General features: G+C 57.2%; 6 protein-coding genes across 6 annotated transcripts; 4 read left to right on the forward strand and 2 right to left on the reverse strand.

Annotated features, from left to right (window-relative positions):
• The first annotated feature begins 87 nt into the window (after window positions 1–87).
• On the forward strand, window positions 88–1,235 carry P884DRAFT_228556 (DNA polymerase delta, subunit 4-domain-containing protein). The gene is made up of 2 exons (XM_069439723.1): window positions 88–706; window positions 817–1,235. Exons 1-2 carry the CDS (start codon window positions 260–262, stop codon window positions 994–996), a joined length of 627 nt encoding a protein of 208 aa, XP_069295567.1. The 5' UTR covers window positions 88–259; the 3' UTR covers window positions 997–1,235.
• On the reverse strand, window positions 1,226–2,712 carry P884DRAFT_206496 (uncharacterized protein; the record flags this gene model as incomplete). The annotated part of the gene is made up of 4 exons (XM_069438720.1): window positions 1,226–1,398; window positions 1,452–1,812; window positions 1,933–2,087; window positions 2,292–2,712. The coding sequence occupies 4 exons, from the start codon at window positions 2,710–2,712 to the stop codon at window positions 1,226–1,228; spliced, it is 1,110 nt and encodes a 369-aa protein (XP_069295568.1).
• Window positions 2,713–3,728: 1,016 nt separating this feature from the next.
• Window positions 3,729–6,167, forward strand: P884DRAFT_271652 (uncharacterized protein; the record flags this gene model as incomplete). The annotated part of the gene is made up of 5 exons (XM_069442456.1): window positions 3,729–3,872; window positions 4,161–4,331; window positions 4,391–5,657; window positions 5,720–5,804; window positions 5,858–6,167. The coding sequence occupies 5 exons, from the start codon at window positions 3,729–3,731 to the stop codon at window positions 6,165–6,167; spliced, it is 1,977 nt and encodes a 658-aa protein (XP_069295569.1).
• P884DRAFT_248109 (uncharacterized protein) lies at window positions 5,828–7,631 on the reverse strand. Its single transcript, XM_069440534.1, has 5 exons — window positions 7,539–7,631; window positions 7,217–7,484; window positions 6,843–7,092; window positions 6,681–6,773; window positions 5,828–6,456 (listed from the first exon to the last, which is right to left on the reverse strand). Exons 2-5 carry the CDS (start codon window positions 7,478–7,480, stop codon window positions 6,305–6,307), a joined length of 759 nt encoding a protein of 252 aa, XP_069295570.1. The 5' UTR covers window positions 7,481–7,484; window positions 7,539–7,631; the 3' UTR covers window positions 5,828–6,304.
• Window positions 7,632–7,991: 360 nt separating this feature from the next.
• On the forward strand, window positions 7,992–10,533 carry P884DRAFT_248113 (PAP2 superfamily-domain-containing protein). Its single transcript, XM_069440535.1, has 4 exons — window positions 7,992–8,318; window positions 8,520–8,736; window positions 8,813–10,089; window positions 10,161–10,533. The coding sequence occupies exons 1-4, from the start codon at window positions 8,189–8,191 to the stop codon at window positions 10,241–10,243; spliced, it is 1,707 nt and encodes a 568-aa protein (XP_069295571.1). The 5' UTR covers window positions 7,992–8,188; the 3' UTR covers window positions 10,244–10,533.
• A 1,094-nt stretch (window positions 10,534–11,627) lies between these two features.
• P884DRAFT_248114 (uncharacterized protein) lies at window positions 11,628–16,764 on the forward strand (the record flags this gene model as incomplete). Its single annotated transcript, XM_069440536.1, has 4 exons — window positions 11,628–12,369; window positions 12,434–14,445; window positions 14,589–15,653; window positions 15,702–16,764. The coding sequence occupies exons 1-4, from the start codon at window positions 12,007–12,009 to the stop codon at window positions 16,762–16,764; spliced, it is 4,503 nt and encodes a 1,500-aa protein (XP_069295572.1). The 5' UTR covers window positions 11,628–12,006.
• Between the last annotated feature and the right edge of the window lie 137 nt (window positions 16,765–16,901).

Consider the following 16,901-nt stretch of genomic DNA (forward strand, 5'->3'; position numbering starts at 1 on the left):
TGGCGCCGAGGTCGTGACGGCACGTTGCCCCGCCAGCGGCATGCGTTGACGGGCCAAGCCTTGCTGCAATTCCAATCGCAGCCCTTCACGACAACTTGCGACGCTGAGGCTCCCAATTGATGATTAATGCATCCCCAACCTCAAAGTTGGGCATTTGGCAGTTCCAAGTTCGAACCTTGGACTCGGCTCTAGACTAGCAGAACCCTCTTCCCCAGACTCATTTTCCGTCCAACAATTCCCACCTGACGTCACTTGCGCAATGCCCACCACTCGCCGATCGACCCGGTCGTCCACCGGCGCCGGCAAGCAATCGACCCTCAGCTTCAAGCACAAGGTCACTAAGGCGATCCAGACCGGCAAAGAAGCGTACAAGTCGCCATCGCGCGCAACGGAATACATCCCGGAGCCGTCGCCCGAGCCCGCCGCCAGCAAACGGGAGCCGAAGAAGGAAGAGGAAGAGGAGGAGACACCGGCCCCCAGCGATGACGAGCTGCCGCAGAAGGCTCAGCCCGCGGCGGTAGCGGCGGCATCGGGAACATCAGAGGCGGAGATCGAAGCGGCCAAGATCACCGACCGAGCGATCGAGCGGTACTGGAACGGAATCGAGAACAGCCGGAAGGCGAAAGCGGTGCACAGAAAGCACACGGAGGGTCTTACGACCGGGGAGAAGGTGCTGCGGTACTTTGATGTCAGTTCACAATACGGGGTACGTTTTCTTTCTTTTCTCTTCCTTCCTTTTCTTTTTTTCTTTTTTTTTTTTTCGTATCGACCTGGCGGTTGTCATCCATGGATTTGCTAACGCTCCTGACGCTACAGCCCTGTGTCGGTATTACTCGCCTTAAGCGGTGGCAGCGCGCGCAGAGGCTGGGGCTGAACCCGCCTATCGAGGTGCTCGCCGTGCTCCTGAAAGAAGAGGCCAAGGGAAATACGGCGATTGAGAAGGCACATATGGATGAACTGCTGAACTCGGCTGCCGTTGGGTCGGTTGGGGTCTAAGACGGCGATCAGGCAGGGCTCGGATGACGACAATATTTGTTTTTTTCTTCTCCTCCCTTCAGGGCGGTGGGCGTTTTGGAGTTGAAAGGGAACTGGCTCATCTAACTTGCTATTTTTCCCCCTTGGATTCCTGGGAGGTTTTGTCTGGCTCTATCCGCACTGGGTACCTCTAACCGTCTAGTCTAACTGGCTAGCAACAAGACTCGCTCAAGAATCTAGCAACTCCGGCTCAATACCAGATACTCCTTGTCCGGTGGTGTGGACTGCGCTCCGTCCCCTCTTGCTCCATCTGTTTTATCGAGTCGTAAAGGAAGAAGTCAAGGAGGATGGCGTTTATGTGTGTTCCGGGATGTTGTCTGACGATTTCTCTGCGTAGCAACTCTACGCACCAGATGCTGCAGGCTGGAAAAGTGTCAGCGCCACATTCATGCGCAACCGGCGACGGACTTGCTCACCCCGTATTTGCATCTCCCAAGACCCGCCTTGTGGTATTTCCTCCTTGCGGTATATTGCTGCCTCCAACGGTGGGCTGTAGGAGATGCATCCCAAAGTCTTGAGAATCTGAGGAACGCGGTAGTCCGCGAACATGGTAATCTTGTCAATGTCCCGAAACTCCCCGTAGTCCTCTCCCTCGAAGCAGGCCCAGAGATCGGCGACGAGAATCTGTGCGCGCTTGAGGATGCGGACCGGCTCCCGTCGCCCCGGGAAGTGATGCTCATCGCGGAAGCAACTGAAGTCCCGGGCTAGCAGGTTGACAAGGCGCGCAGCAGAACCCCTGGCCGCCTCTACCAGGTTTACGGGGTGGCACTGGTATTTCTGGGCAAGCGTGTCAGAGTCAGATCTCTTCCCCCCCCCCCAACCCCCGGCGGTCGCAAGAGCGAACAAGAAGGCAAAGACAAACCAAACGGCGGCAGCACCTAAGGGCTAAGAACATACTTCGTACAACACCTGTCCTGCCTCGCGCAAGCAAGCTAACCTCTCGGCCAGGAGGGGCATCTCCTCATCCGTACAAGACCGGAAGACATGCCTCAGGACATCCAGGGTGCACTCCTCTTCATCTTGCCAGAAATGGGGGTCGGTGATGGGAATGCCTTTGTTTGTTTGTGAAAATGAATCAATTAGGGTCTCGCTCCGATCCATCCTTTTGAAAAAAAAAGCACCTGAAGCAAACGGCAGGAACACCCACGACCGCTGCAAGTGCCACTGCAAGTGCCGCTGAAAGTGCCGCTGCAAGTGCCGCTGAAAGTGCCGCTGCAAGCAACCGCCGCGGCAGGACGAGCAGAAAAGCGACCTACCTTCCTCCAGCGCCCGCTGCAAGCCAGCCACCAGGCTCCAGTACCCCGTCCAGCGCTTGCCGCGGTACTCGACCGCGAACCGCTCCGTCTCAGACCGGTCGGACCAGAAGGAGAAATTCAGCAGGTCCATGACGAAGACGAAGGCGACGGCGGCCTCGGCCCCGATCACACGCCTGTCCGGGTGCAGCTCGTGGGTGGACCAGGTCGCGGGCGAGTACCGCTTCTGCTGCATCTGCTCGTAGATGGCGGCGGCCGCGTTCTTGCAGGAGCGCATGTCGATGGACACGTCGATGCTGTTGTCGTAGACGAACTCGGCCCCCTCTAGCACTCCCGTCTCGGGCTCCTCCTCGATCGCGAGCTTGCCCTGCAGGTGTTGCCGGAGGAGGGCGAGGAGCTCATGGTCGGGTTCGTCGTCTGACATTTTGGCAGCGGTACAGGAACACGAGAAAAGAGGGGGAAAAGCTGTCCGAAGCGAGGAAGAAAAAGGGTTTGTTTTGGTGTGGAAAGGGTTGGTTTGAGTCTTCCTGTGACAGACGGCGACGAGAGAAGATGAATCTGATATGGAGGAAAAAAAGGGGTGAACCGTGCGTGCACTGAGATTTCGCGAAGCAACCGCTCTGCGTGAGTGGGCTACGACGTAGAAAGAACAGATGCCAAATGCCATTTTTTAAGGAGGCTGCGCGAAAAGGCTACATAGAGCATATTGTACATCATGTAAACCTTGAGCGTTTCTAAAAGATTGCTGTCGTGTGAGCATGACACCAGGTATGGTGTTGTTCCTGGGCGTCGCCCAAAAGCAACAAACACATCCTGCAGGTATGTACGGAACGTCCACCTTCCCTCGCCTCACAGGAAAAAGTGTGCGGTTCCTGGGTGGATTCTTCGCTTCAGCAGGGCGACCAATTAAGAAGGCCCCTGGAAACGAAACCCTTGGTTTTTCCAACAGATAAGAGATTTAGGCTGGCTAATCGAAGAGGTGGGTTGGTGTGCGAAATACACGACTTCCTCTTTTACAACGTCGGCCGCCTTTTGTTTCGAAGTTATGATAACCTTACAGTACATAACTACATGAGTGAGTGAGGTTCGGAGCACGGAAGATTCTGCCGGCGCGGCACTGCGGGTCTTGCGCTCGGATCACTTCGGCCACAAATCAATCAGGCGCCCTTCCGCTGCGGCTGCCGGGTCGGCAGGGATCTGGGGACCCTATTTCGTTCGAAAGCCGACCATTCAAGTCGGTTGATTGCCTTGCTCTGCCTCCGCGGATGTGAAAGGCGACCGCGACAGTGTCGCGCAGCTAGGCAATTCGACACTTTCCCCTTGGGCAACGGCAACTCCCATGGTTGCTTTTAGAAAGCCATTGCAATCTCTTTCCGAAAGCCGTTTCCCTCCTTTCTCAGCTCCACTCGACTGTGGTTTCCTCTCTGGGAGCACAGCATCATGGACCCAACAGTCGGCGTTGAAGGGAGCGCAACGCCCGTTGCGCCGCTTGCGCCCGTGGTGCCAGTCATCGCACAATCTCGAGCCCGCGACAGTTTTAATTCGCAATCGCTCGGTCGCGGTTTGAACGCGCATGTTAAGCAGGTGGGTACCTGAAAGGTTATGGCTTCTTGCTCTCGCATTCAATCCCAGACAACTACTCGCGCGGCGCCCCTCCGTCGGTAGAAAACGCCCCTCCACAAACAGCATGTTGCAGCCCTTCTTACTCCCTTGCGCTCTTTGGTCCTAATTGGATCGCGCCGCATCTTACACTTCCTCTTCATTTCGACCGACTTCTTTCCCATCCAGCAGACCTTCATCGCATATGTTGCCCCGCGACGTCATTCAGAGATGGAGCTTGGCCCGGGGTTGCCGCTAACACATGCCAAACAGTCGCGCGTGTTGATGGTCGGCGCCGGAGGGATAGGATGTGAACTCCTCAAAAACCTTGTCTTGACCGGCTTCGGAGAGATCCACGTTGTCGATCTCGACACAATCGACCTCAGCAACCTTAACCGGCAGTTCCTCTTCCGTCAGGAACATATTAAGAAGTCGAAGGCATTGGTATGGCGTCCTCGCGCCCGTCGCTCCAGTTCCGCATGGGCTAACTGATTCGATGCCAGGTTGCAAAGGAAGTCGCCGAAAAGTTCAACCCAGCGGTCAAGATCGTCGCACACCATGCCAACATCAAAGACGCCCAGTTCGGCATCGATTGCTTCGGCAGCTTCAGGATAGTGTTTAACGCATTGGACAACCTGGAAGCCCGTAGGCACGTCAACAAGATGTGCTTGGCGGCCGACGTGCCACTGATTGAGAGCGGAACTACTGGTTTCAACGGCCAGGTCCAGGTGATCAAGAAGGGCGTCACGGCGTGCTACGACTGCTCGCCAAAAGAGACGCCCAAATCGTTTCCCGTCTGCACAATCCGCAGCACACCGAGCCAACCAATCCACTGCATAGTTTGGGGAAAGAGCTATCTTCTCAACGAGGTCTTTGGGGTGAGCGAAGACGAGTCGGCCTTTGACCACTCCTTGGATGCCGACAACGCCAAGGAGATCGAGGAGCTCAAGAAAGAGTCGGAAGCGTTGAGGAAGATCCGCGAATCCGTCGGCAGTCCAGAGTTCCACGAGATGCTCTTCGATAAGGTATTCAACACCGATATTGTCCGGCTGCGGTCCATGGAGGATATGTGGAAAACGAGGAAGCCGCCGGAGCCGCTCAACTATAAGGAGCTGTTGGAGAAGGCCTCCGAAGCGATGGCGGCGAAGGATGCGGTGCTGAAGAACGACCAGAAAATCTGGTCGCTGGAAGAGAACCTAGTCGTTTTTAACGATAGTCTTGACCGGCTTAGCAAGCGTGTCCTCGACATCAAGAACGGCCCCGACGGCGCCACGCAAGACGCCATCATTACGTTTGACAAGGACGACGAGGATACATTGGACTTTGTCGCCGCGAGCGCAAATATCAGGTCGACGATCTTTGGCATCGAACGCAAATCCAAGTTTGACATCAAACAAATGGCGGGCAATATCATCCCTGCCATCGCGACGACAAATGCCATCGTGGCAGGTCTTTGCGTGCTCGAGGCGTTCAAGGTGCTCAAAGGAGAGTACGAGAAGGCGAAAGAGGTATTCCTGACGCCTTTCGCACCCGCCCGGCTCCTCGCATCGGACAAGTCCAGAGAGCCGAACCCGGACTGCCCTGTCTGTGGCGTTTTCCAGACTCGCGCCTACGTCGATCTGTCGAGAGCAACGCTCAATGACCTCGTGGAGGACTTCTTGAAGCTCCAGTTGGGTTACGGAGAGAAAGACATCTCGATCAGCAATGATGTCGGCATTCTGTATGACCCCGATGAGACGGACAACCTGGGCAAGAAGTTGAGCGAGCTTGGTAAGCACCGGTGTACTGCTTAGAAGCTGTTCCGGGACCTCCTAACGATATGGCGTAAATAGGTATTGGGCCAGATTCCTTCTTGACCATTACAGACGAGGACGATGAGGATCCCTTTGTCAATGTAGTGGTCGCCATTCAAGAAGCGTACGCCCCCATTGGCCGCATCCTTACTTCTTGCCATGCTGACCCTCTGATAGCAAGGAGCCTCTCGAGGACAAGCCGATCAAACGCGCTTTGCCTGAGGAGGTCAAGATCCCAACAAAACCCAAGAAAACTCCTGCGCCGGAATGCAATGGCCAGAACGGACATTCCGCCCAGAGCGGCAGCAGGCAACAGAGCGAAGCGGTAGCCGAAGTATTACCGGCTAAGCGCCCCCATCCAGAAGGCACAGAGGATGCCGCGTCCGTCAAGAAGGCCAAGACTTCGGCGTCGAACCTTGAGGATGATGGCGATGTCGTTGTCCTCGACGATAGCGCCGGGGGTGCCATTGTCATTGACGATGACTGAGAGTGGCGGCGAGTCACGAAGCAGAATGGCATCGCGGACCGTGAGCGAAGTTGCTAAGGCGTTGTCGTAAGCGGCCCAGGGACCTGCCAGAGACCAACCAACACCACCAAACATGAATGTGCGCCGCCAGCCACCACTCAGACCGCGCTCAACCCGCCGTCCAGGTTGAGGATACAGTTATTTGCATACTCGTTTTTGGCGAGAAAGGCGACGGCATCGGCGACTTCGCTCGCGGTCCCGAAACGTCCCAAGGGGATCTTTTTTTCGAGTTCGGTTTTATTCGCGAGGGCTTTTGCGTGGCGACAGTGATGATGTGTATGATTAGCTTGGGCACACGTACCGATCGACAGGAAACCAGCTGAGGCGTCCCCAGATTTGGCGATAGCGGCGCTGCTCCTTTACGGAGCATTTAAGGATGATGACTGGGGTTGCGTGGCCAGAGGCAACAACAAGGATACTACTGTAGGAATTGGCGGGGCGGGAGGGAACCAAATGAGAAGCATGAGAACTCACACTCGGTCATATCTGTGTCGATGTATCCCGGCACAACGGCGTTGACGCGGATGCCATGCTGGGCTAGCTCCCGAGAGAGAGCAGTAGTCAGGCCTGCCGGTCATGGAACGAGTCAGTACTGAGACGCTCCACTTAGAGGGTCAACCGATGATGTCTACCTACCTAGTTGGCCCGCTTTGGTTGCGGCGTAGATGGAGGTGCCGATGGCTGCCTTGTGGGCCAGCAAACTTGAGACGTTGACTATACACCCGCCCGCCCGCCGGGCTGCCATCTGCTTGGCGACCGTCTTGCACCCGAAGATGACGCTGCGCAGGTTTGTCGACAGCAGGGACTCCGCGGCTTCCTCGTTGGTGCGAAGAAATAGGCAGTGTTGCGACTGTCCAGCGCAGTTGACCAGGAAGTCGATCTCCTTCTGCAGTGCATGATATCAGCTTCTCTGCGGCTCTCCACTCTGCGACGGGTTGGATATGGACGAGGCTCAAGGAAACAGAAACATGGCATAGTCAAAAGTGAGAATAAATAATGTCGGAGCCTACGTGTTCCTTCACCAGTCCCTCCCACTCCTTCATCTTACCCACATCCAAACAGTGGATGCGGTGCGACTGCGAGGACCGGTCCGACCCCGGCGGCTCTCCAAGCTTTTGCAGCTCTCCCAGCGAGCGCTCAAGCTTGGCCCTCGTCCGGCCCGCCAACACAACGCTGGCGCCCTCTTGGGCGAACCGCGACGCGATGGCGAAACCGATGCCGCCCGAGGCGCCGGTAACGACGGCCTTCTTTCCGGCCAGAGAGAGCATTGTCATTGATCTGGCCTTGTTAGGTTAGTCCTTTCAGTTCCCGATCTCTTTCTTTGCTACCTACTATGTAGGGAATTTTTTTTTTTTTTCCTTTTTCTTTTTCCTCGCCCCAACTCCGCGTAGGTACGTACAACTGCAGGGCAAGCGAGAATAGCGTACTCCACGTGCTTGACCGCCCGAGCCTCCCCCACCCCTCGTCAGTTGATGATGCACGGTACTATAACTATAGTGGAGGGTCGACGCTACACAGTAGCGTTACGCGCACACAACTTCAGGGGCAGAACAGGGGGTGTTTTTAACGTTATTTCGGGCGCAAGCGAATCAGCTTTGTCACACGTGCCAGTATGCTGAGCTTGGGAGGTGGGCGGCGAAAATTGGAACGCCCTGCACCCCTGTCCTGGTGCGGGCCAGCTTGCATTTTTGGGGCTGTCCCTTCCAAGTTTCGGGGCTGGACCTACCTAAAGACTACCTCGCCTGATCAAGCACCGATTCTGACCACTTGACCTATCCGCACAAGTCTCTGAATTCAGGTCGAGTCGGGGAATCGCGTGGCTGCAACAATCAATGTCTCACAGTTGCTGCCATCGCACGCCAACTTCTGCCATTGCTCTCTCGCTCGCTCGCCCGCCGCCAAGGTAACTCACTGCACACTCTGAGGGGGCCACCGAACCAGTGGGCACCTTACGCAGTACCTCGGCACGGCTCCGATCCCCAATGAGTCCGTCCGACAACAGCGCTACCTCTGGTGGCGCGAAGCCGTCCGAGAAGGCTACACCGCCGGCGATTGTCGAGCCGAAGAAAGAGAACGGGGCCGTCGACGCCGGATTGAAGAGCCTGCATCATTGTATGTCTTGCCTCCGCCCCCAATTGAGCGCCGAAGCCTCGGCAGCGGGCCCGTTCTGTCGCCCCTCGCAAGCTCGGCCCTCCCTCCCCCTCCCTTTCCTCCTTGACTTGCCCCGCGTCGAAATAAACCTCGAGGCAGCAGAAACCAGCACGCCTGCTTTCGGGACTCTCAATGATAAACGCCGCTGACATCAACGTCCAGACAGGCGAGCGCTTCCAAAATGGCGGTACAACCTGCGACAGTGGCTCCTGCCGATCATTCGATGGGAGACGCCGTACCTTGCTGCCCTCCAAAGCTCGATGCGCACGCCCGCCCTTGATAGCTACTTCGCGATTACGGCCAATCTCGGGACACACACATTCTTCATGATCGGGCTGCCCGTCCTCTTTTGGTGTGGCTTTCCGGAGTTCGGCAAGGGGTAAGCAAGCAGAAGAAGCATATAACGAGTTGCGAATCCGAGTCGGCTATGTAGATGCTGACGACGTTTTTTTCAGACTGGTCCATATTCTCGCAACCGGCGTCTTCTTCACCGGCTTCCTCAAAGATCTATGCTCGCTCCCGCGCCCGCTCTCCCCGCCACTCCAACGCATCACGATGTCCGGCTCAGCCGCCCTCGAATACGGCTTCCCCTCCACCCACTCGGCGAACGCCGTGTCGGTCGCCGTCTACGGCATCCTTATGCTGCACCGCGATAGTAATTCCTTCTCCGCCTCCACTACCCTCGCGCTTGAGATCCTCGCCTACTTCTACGCCTTTTCTATCGTCATCGGTCGCCTGTACTGCGGCATGCACGGCTTTCTGGACGTCATCGTCGGCTCCCTGATGGGCGCCGCCATCTCCCTCGTCGAGTTCTACTATGCCGCCCGCGTCGAAGCTTGGCTATACTCGAGCTCTTACATTGGGCCCTTGACGATCGCTCTCATCATCATTATCCTGGTCCGGATCCATCCAGAACCCGCCGACGACTGCCCCTGCTTCGACGACAGCGTGGCCTTCGCGGGCGTCATGATCGGCCTGGAAGTGGGCACCTGGCGGTTTGCGCGTCACTCGCCCTTTGCGGCCATCTACAACGGGCCCGACGCCACCTTCAACCTGTCGGCGCTCGGCTGGAAGCGCGCCATCGCCCGTCTCACCTTCGGCGTCGCCGTCATCTTTGCCTGGCGCGAGGTCATGAAGCCCACCCTGCTGCGCTTCCTGCCGCACCTCTACCGCGTCATCGAGACGCACGGCCTATCGCTGCCCAGGCGCTTCTTCGTCCCGGCTTCGGAGTACAAGGACGTGCCCCTCCATCTCCGGGACGATAACGTCCTGCCGAACGTGAGCGACCTGCCGAAGCTGGTACGCAGTTTCCGCGGGCCGGGCAGGGGACGATCCGTCAGTGTCGGCCCGCAGAGCGCGGCAGATGCCTACGAGACGCTGGCGTACCGGGAGCGCAGGAGGAGGGAGAGCCTGGAGAGCGACGGCGGTGGCCGGGGACTTCGTGGGAAGCTGAGTTCGCGGAGCTTGCGGGAGAAGGCGACGGCGGATGGGGAGTGCTCGCAGGTCTCGGGTGTGCAGAGCGGGGGGAGGCTAGCCGAGTTCGAAAAGCAGATGGGGACGGGGACTCTAGTGGCCAGCCCGACCTCCGAGGTCTCGGCGGAGGCGGTAAGCGGGGCGGATCCGTACCTCAGCCAGGAGGATGAGCTGGACGAGAGGGAGGTGTTCTCCAAGCTGGTCAAGCCGCGGGTGAGGTACGATGTGGAGGTGGTGACGAAACTGGTCGTCTACGCTGGTAAGTGCCCCTCGTCCTGTTGCGGGCCCCGAGTAGTTTAGGCCCGACACGCACTAACCGGTCGACAATAGGCATTGCATGGTTAGCCGTGGACGGCATCCTAATTGCCTTTGAGGCTCTTGGCCTGGGCGCCGAGCCTCCGAGTACACGATGATACGTAATGTCTGCGATGTCTTTGTGCTAGCCTATGATATACTACTACTATATTGTTCTCTTCTTGCAGCTTGGTGCTGGGCTGCCGCCTTGCTACCTTGCTATTCAACAGAGCTTTTTTCCCGTGTCTCTAATGACTGGATTGCTGAGATGGTACAAAACACAACGAAAGGATCTTTTGCCTCGACTGTCAGTTGGGGTTGAGTGCGTGTTTCCAAACGGCGACGACCGGTTCTGGATTAGGTATCTTCCCGGAGCCGGCTGGACCCGGCCAGGGCGGAGTTGTCATGCAGGTCATCGGTCGTGAACCCCCCCACACGGCACCTGGCTCTCCGGCAGCCCCAGCGGCCGGCTCAGGGGCAGTCGAACTGTGCTTGGTCAAAGGGATCTTATCTAATCTGGAGCAAACATGATTTGTAGTTTTCATCGCTGGACGCTAGCTAGTGTACTACGGCGTAGTACGGATTACACAGTAACGCACAAAGCGATTGATGTTTTCGAGCGGTGCAGCGAGTGGAATGCATTACTTTTTTTGCGATCTCGAGATTCCGATCGCTAGCTCAACAGGCTGCCGCTGAGCCTTGTAACATGTCGAATTCGGTTTTCTTTTTCTAGGTTTTTTCGTCGCGACCTTTATGGCACCTGAGCCTGTGTGGTGTATGTATGGAAAACAGAGAATTGTCCACTGCGATGCACTGCAAGTAAGAGTGACTTTGGTTTTCCTGCTGGTTCTCTGGAAGGGTACTTTTTCCACTTCTCTAGGAGGGTACTTCTTCCGTTCGAAACCGGTAAGAAGGGTCGGGTAAGGAATACCTCAATCATCATTTGTTCAATAAATGACTTCCTACATCTTAAATGAGGTTCTCCTATGCCAATCTGGCTCCTAAGTATGAAGAGCGAAATCATTGTCCCGACACGGAAATCGCAAATCCATCTTTTCTGAACAAGAAGCCTCGAGGACGCGGGATCGTTCAGATGACATCCGGTGTCCGTTTGGGGCACAAATGGCTCTACCTGCGATTCAACTGGGCTTTCCGGCCAATCATGTGGCCTCTGTCGACGAAACGTTCTCTTTATGCCTACCCCATCAGGTTTAGCGCGCTCTACTAGTAGAACTTGATCACAGCAGGTGGCAAGAACCCTGCCATGATTGCATTTGCTTGCTCAACCCCCCCCCCTTCCTTTTTCAATTCGACCCGAGACCAGATGCGACTTCAAGCCCAATTTCTCGAGTTGCACGAAACATCAATCTTCAAAATCCAAGATACTTCTCGGAAGCGGATGATACGGAGTACGTTTAATGGTTTTTAACCACTGCTGAGAGATATTCCAAGCCACCAAGGTTCGCAGTTACGACGATTCAAAGCGGTTCCCGTCAGCAGTAGTTAAGTGGCACGAGCCACAGCGCTCTCTGCCCGCTGAAACCAGACGCCCCAGCGCTTTTCCCGTTTGGAGCCTACCCGCATTCCCCCCCTTGCGCGGGCCCTGCCAGGGAGCAAGCGATCAGCCCAGATTACATCCCAAATCGACCCATCGGCAAGCCAGCCGGCCTTCCCCCAGCCCCCGCGTACAATCCGAACGACAAAAAACGTTGGACTCTTCAGATCCCCAATCTCGCACCTGGCATTCTCCAACTCGGCAGTTGCAGACGCTCGGCGCTTCGTCGATCCGTAATACGACGACTCGACCCTTGGCTTGCCTCGCCATTGCATCTCGACACTGTCGTCATCGCAGAAACATCGGACGCATGTAGCACACGGCACGATGTCCATTGAAGCGATTGGCGCTGCGGCGCCCGCCGTGGCTATAGACGTTGAACCGTCGACCGACAGCACCAAACCGATCGCCCTGCATTCGCCGCCGGACAGTAACAATGCTGTCGACGTCGACGGCAGCGACTCGGAGCTGAGCGACCTCGATGAGGTCGCCGGCAGGCTGGACGGCGAGCTGCAGGCCGAACTCAAGGGCGAGTTCGAAGCCGAACCAAAGATGGAACCCAAAGTTGAACCGGGAACTGAGCCGCAGGCGGAAGACGACGACATTGGCGAGATTCTTCCCGATCACTGGTCGGGCACGGTACCCGTATTCAAGCCGACCATGAAACAGTTTCAAGACTTTAAGCTCTTTGTATGTCGACTCACAGACCGTATCTGCAACCGGGCTCCGCCCCCCGCTAACAGATGGAATGCAGATGGAAAAGGTTGACAAGTACGGCATGAAATCCGGCATCATCAAGATCATTGCGCCCGAGGAGTGGAAGCGGTCGTTGCCGCCCATAGACGACTTGATCAAGCGGATCCGGGTTCGCGAGCCGATCAAGCAAGACATCATGGGCTCCAATGGAACCTACCGCCAGGTCAACATCCTTCACCAGCGCACCTACAACCTCCGGCAGTGGCGGGAGCTTTGCGAGCAAAGCGAGCACCAACCACCTGCGAGGCGAGGCGAGCGCCGCGCAAACTCGGATAGGAAGCCTGCCACAAGGTCTCGTGCTGCTGCCGATCCCAGCAAACCCAGCACCCGAACTACCACCACCTCGACCCGTGGCAGGAAGCGCAAAGGAGGAAGGGCGACTCGACGGTCTGCCCGTGCCTCAAAGGAAGAATCCGAAGAGCCGGAGGATCGTCCCATGACGCCCGTATCGCCGTTCCCCGAAAAGGAAGAGGTGATAAAGTCTGTGGAAGGGGAGCTGGGCATGGACGAAGAGGACTGCGAGGATGTGGATGCGCCTGGGGCGGTGCGCAGGATGGGATCCGCGCGGCAGGCCAAACCGAAGACCCAATCAGTCTCCGCTCGTCGGAAATACATCCGTCGCGAAGGCTCGGCCATAATTGACGAGGAGGCTTTCAAGGATTGGGATTACCGGATGGACACCTCCGAGTTCACCCCAGAACGTTGCGAAGAGTTGGAGAAGATTTACTGGAAGACGCTCACGTACGCTCCGCCCCTGTACGGGGCGGATCTTCCGGGTACTCTCTTCCACGACTCGGTCGATAAGTGGAACTTGAACAAGTTGCCCAACCTGCTCGATGTCCTTGGAACGAAGGTGCCGGGCGTCAACACGGCGTATTTGTACCTGGGCATGTGGAAGGCAACATTCGCGTGGCATCTGGAGGATGTCGATCTCTACAGCATCAACTACCTCCACTTTGGCGCTCCGAAGCAATGGTACAGTATCTCCCAAGCCGATGCCCGAAGATTCGAGGCCGCCATGAAGAACATCTGGCCGACCGAAGCGAAGGCATGCGATCAGTTCCTCAGGCACAAGGGCTTCCTCATCTCTCCGTCACACCTCAAGCAGCACTATAACATCACTGTCAACAAGTGCGTCTCATACCCGGGAGAATTCGTAGTCACGTATCCGTACGGGTACCACTCCGGATTCAACCTTGGCTACAACTGCGCCGAGGCCGTCAACTTCGCCTTGGATAGCTGGTTGCCGATAGCCAAGATTGCCAAAAAGTGCCAGTGCGCCCAGGCGCAGGACAGTGTTTGGATCGACGTCTACGAAATCGAACGCAAACTCCGCGGAGAAGAGACAGAGTACGAGGAGACGGAGGACGAAGAGGAGGGAGAAGATGACGAGGAGGAGGAAACGGGTCTGCCGAGCCCGCCTTCGAGCCACACAGTCCGAGTCAAGGCCCCGGGCCGGAAACGCAAGCGCGATACAGACGAGAAGGAGCCGCGGGCCAAGACAAAGAAGATTCGTCTGCGTCTCAAGTCGCACGTCGAACCGCCGTGCTGTCTTTGCCCCAACGACATTCCAGGGGCCGAGATTATGCCCACAGATGATGGCCGGAAGGCTCACCGCATGTGTGCGCTCTATCTGCCTGAGACATATATCGAGACGGTGGATGGCCGGGAGATTGTCGCCAACGTGGCCGGCATCGGCAAGGCGCGCTTGGAACTCAAGTGCCTTTACTGCCGCTCCAAGAAAGGAGCGTGCTTCCAGTGCTCGCAGAAGAAGTGTCCGAGAGCCTACCACGCCACTTGTGCCGCTGCAGCTGGAGTCTTTGTGGAAGAGCAGGAAGTGCCGGTATTCGGGGAGGATGGGACCGAATACAAGGAACAGGCCTTTGAGTTCAGCTGCCGATTCCACCGGACCAAGAGGGATAGGAAGGCGGATGGCGATGCTCTGGAGAACGACCCACAGCTCCGCGCGGCCGCCAAAGCCCTCAAGAAGAACGATATCTGCCAGCTGCAGTACTATCGTGGCGAAATATTCGCCGGCGTCGTGGTGGAGAACCGCCCTGACGAGGAGACGCTCCTTCTTGATATCATTCCCAATGGGTATGTCGTCTGGCATGGTCTTCCCATGTGTATGTGCCCGAGCTAACAATATGTAGTGACCGAGTCGAAGTCCAATGGAAGTGGCTGCTCTTGCCCGATCCAGCTGACTTCCGTCTTCCCAAGGCGTCCCCTAATGCGATTCCGATGCCCACCTCCAGGAAGGCACAAAAGGAGATCAACGCCAAGCGGGCGGTTGATGAGGCGCCCAGGAAGGATGACGAGTTTGCTCCCGGGTACACCTGGGCCGAGTTCCATACTGGTGATGCCACCAAGAACCCGGACCAGGTCAAGGTCGACCTCAGTCGGGAGCACCAGGTCTGGCATTACCTGGGCAAGACATCGACCGAGGCGAAGGCCCAATATACCGAGGACCCATCGCAGCCGAGGCACAATCCCAAATCAAACTTTCTGGACACCATACCGAAGCCGCCACCTCCGATGCGGGCGCCCTTGGTTCCTCAGGCCAGGCCATCGGTTTTCGGGGCGTATCCAGGGTATCCCACCGTTGCTGGGGGGCTGTCCGGCGCGGCTGCGGGCAAGCAGGACAAGACCTATGTCTACAAGCCGCGGACTCCGGTTGGGTTGACTACTGGACAACAACCTGCTCCCTATACCTCTCACACCTTTGCTGTCAGCACACCTTCACCATCCCCCGCGTTCCAGCAATTTCAGACTCAGCAAGCGGCCCCGCAAGCGCAGCCGCAGTCGACGTTCCAACAACACCTGTTTCCCTTGCAGTCTCAACAACACATGCAGCAGCAGCAGCAGCAGCAGCAGCAGCATCAATCTCCCCTTCATGTCAAGCAGTATCAGCCACCTGCTCTGGATGGTCAACCCAAGAGCTCAGCACCGTATTCATCGGATCGTTTCGCGCCCGTCCGAGGTAGTAATGGATTCCCGAAGCTTCCTGGCTTATCCTGGCCCCCTGCTCACATGAAATCAGGCCATATTGTTCAGCCTCAGTCAAGAGCCTGGCCTTCATCGACAGACACGGCTGCTCCAATGACGTCGTCAGCCCTGAGATCTCCGAATGTCGGCGCTTTGCAGCCTGGAAGAGCCGGAGGACAGCCATATGCCAGCGCGTACCAAAAGTATACCTTCTTCCAAGTCAACCACAATAGGTAAGGCTACTTGATGCCGTACCTTCCCGACGGTGCTGACATGCTGAGTAGGGACTCGTCGCGATACCGAACTCCGTATGGGCAATGGGGTGGTTTCACAAACGGCTACGAAGGGAACCTCCGCGAGTTCCTGATCAAGGCCCAAAAGGCCCTTTCTGGGGGTTCCAGTAAAACTCCGATCAAGCAGGTGCCAGCCTCTCTACTACAGCCTCTTCGCCCGCGCCTCGAAAACTCGGCTCTGGCATACGCTCCGTATGCGCAGATTCTCCCTCGGCCGCCGGCCACCAATTCGCAATCTCCATCACCACAGCCTCCACCACCATCATCATCAGAGCCTACCACTGAGGCACCACCACATCACAATAATGGATGCGCAGCCCCGAGCACGCCGGGCATGCCTAGCGGGCAACCTTTCGAGGCGAGGCAGCCTGGCCAAGGGCTGCATCCCGCCAACCGACCACAATACGCTGCCCCGCAGCAGCAGCAGCAGCAGCAGCAACCGGGCCAGCCTAGCCAGCATGTTTGGCGAGCGACATCGCAGCCTCCTTCTCAGGCACCGAAACCCTCAGCACAGGCAAAGCCGGTGTTTACGAAACAAAGCCATAGTCCGATTCCATTACCCCCATACGTAAGGCAGATGGCCACCGCGTCGCCGAGCGGTTCCAAGCCGTCGGCTCTTAGCCAACCTCCTGGGCAAGCGTCTCAGCCATCACCACCTCAAGAACCGGCCCCCGTAGCGGTAGCATCACCCCGACCTGCTCCAGACTCCGGCGCCACGCAGGCCCCGGCGGCCACCTCGCCGCAGCAAGGGCAAGGAACACCAGTCGGTGACAGCCACGCTGGTTCGGGAACGACTTCTCAGCGGTCACCGCAGGCTGCGATCCCGACACCAAGTTCTACAGCGCACCAGTCATCAGATGGACAGCGCTGGACCCCAGCGCCCGAGCCGCAACCAGTCCAACAGGGGACAGCTGTCTCCCCGACGGAGGCTGGCCAGCAAGATAACGCGGCGCTGGTTGAGCGGCTGATGAGTAATCTAAGAAGGGCGAGTCGGAGTTTTGGAATGATGGAGGAAGATCAGAGGATGGCCGGGCAGCAGAGCCAGGCCTAGAAGGTGGCGAACAAGCATTTTCAGTGGTCGAGTGCCAACAGATGATGAACTGGTCCAATAATACGCGTGAAGTAGTAGCTTGGGTGAAAGGGGCGGACGGCCGTGGAACGGTGTTTTGGGAGTTGGACTGAAACGGT

This window comes from Thermothelomyces heterothallicus (assembly GCF_042370625.1).
Source record: "Thermothelomyces heterothallicus CBS 202.75 unplaced genomic scaffold P884_scaffold_21, whole genome shotgun sequence".
NCBI lineage: Eukaryota > Fungi > Ascomycota > Sordariomycetes > Sordariales > Chaetomiaceae > Thermothelomyces > Thermothelomyces heterothallicus.

What these genes read in the sequence shown, in the direction of transcription:
- P884DRAFT_248113 (XM_069440535.1), top strand. Translation starts at nt 8,189, where the DNA reads ATGAGTCCGTCCGACAACAGCGCTACCTCTGGTGGCGCGAAGCCGTCC. An exon ending in ATTGAAGAGCCTGCATCATT is followed by an intron (nt 8,319 to 8,519) that starts GTATGTCTTGCC and finishes ATCAACGTCCAG; the next exon opens with ACAGGCGAGCGCTTCCAAAA. An exon ending in GAAACTGGTCGTCTACGCTG is followed by an intron (nt 10,090 to 10,160) that starts GTAAGTGCCCCT and finishes GGTCGACAATAG; the next exon opens with GCATTGCATGGTTAGCCGTG.
- P884DRAFT_248109 (XM_069440534.1), bottom strand. Translation starts at nt 7,480, where the DNA reads ATGACAATGCTCTCTCTGGCCGGAAAGAAGGCCGTCGTTACCGGCGCC. An exon ending in AGGGACTGGTGAAGGAACAC is followed by an intron (nt 7,093 to 7,216) that starts GTAGGCTCCGAC and finishes CATGCACTGCAG; the next exon opens with AAGGAGATCGACTTCCTGGT. An exon ending in AACCAAAGCGGGCCAACTAG is followed by an intron (nt 6,774 to 6,842) that starts GTAGGTAGACAT and finishes CATGACCGGCAG; the next exon opens with GCCTGACTACTGCTCTCTCT.
- P884DRAFT_228556 (XM_069439723.1), top strand. Translation starts at nt 260, where the DNA reads ATGCCCACCACTCGCCGATCGACCCGGTCGTCCACCGGCGCCGGCAAG. An exon ending in ATGTCAGTTCACAATACGGG is followed by an intron (nt 707 to 816) that starts GTACGTTTTCTT and finishes CTGACGCTACAG; the next exon opens with CCCTGTGTCGGTATTACTCG.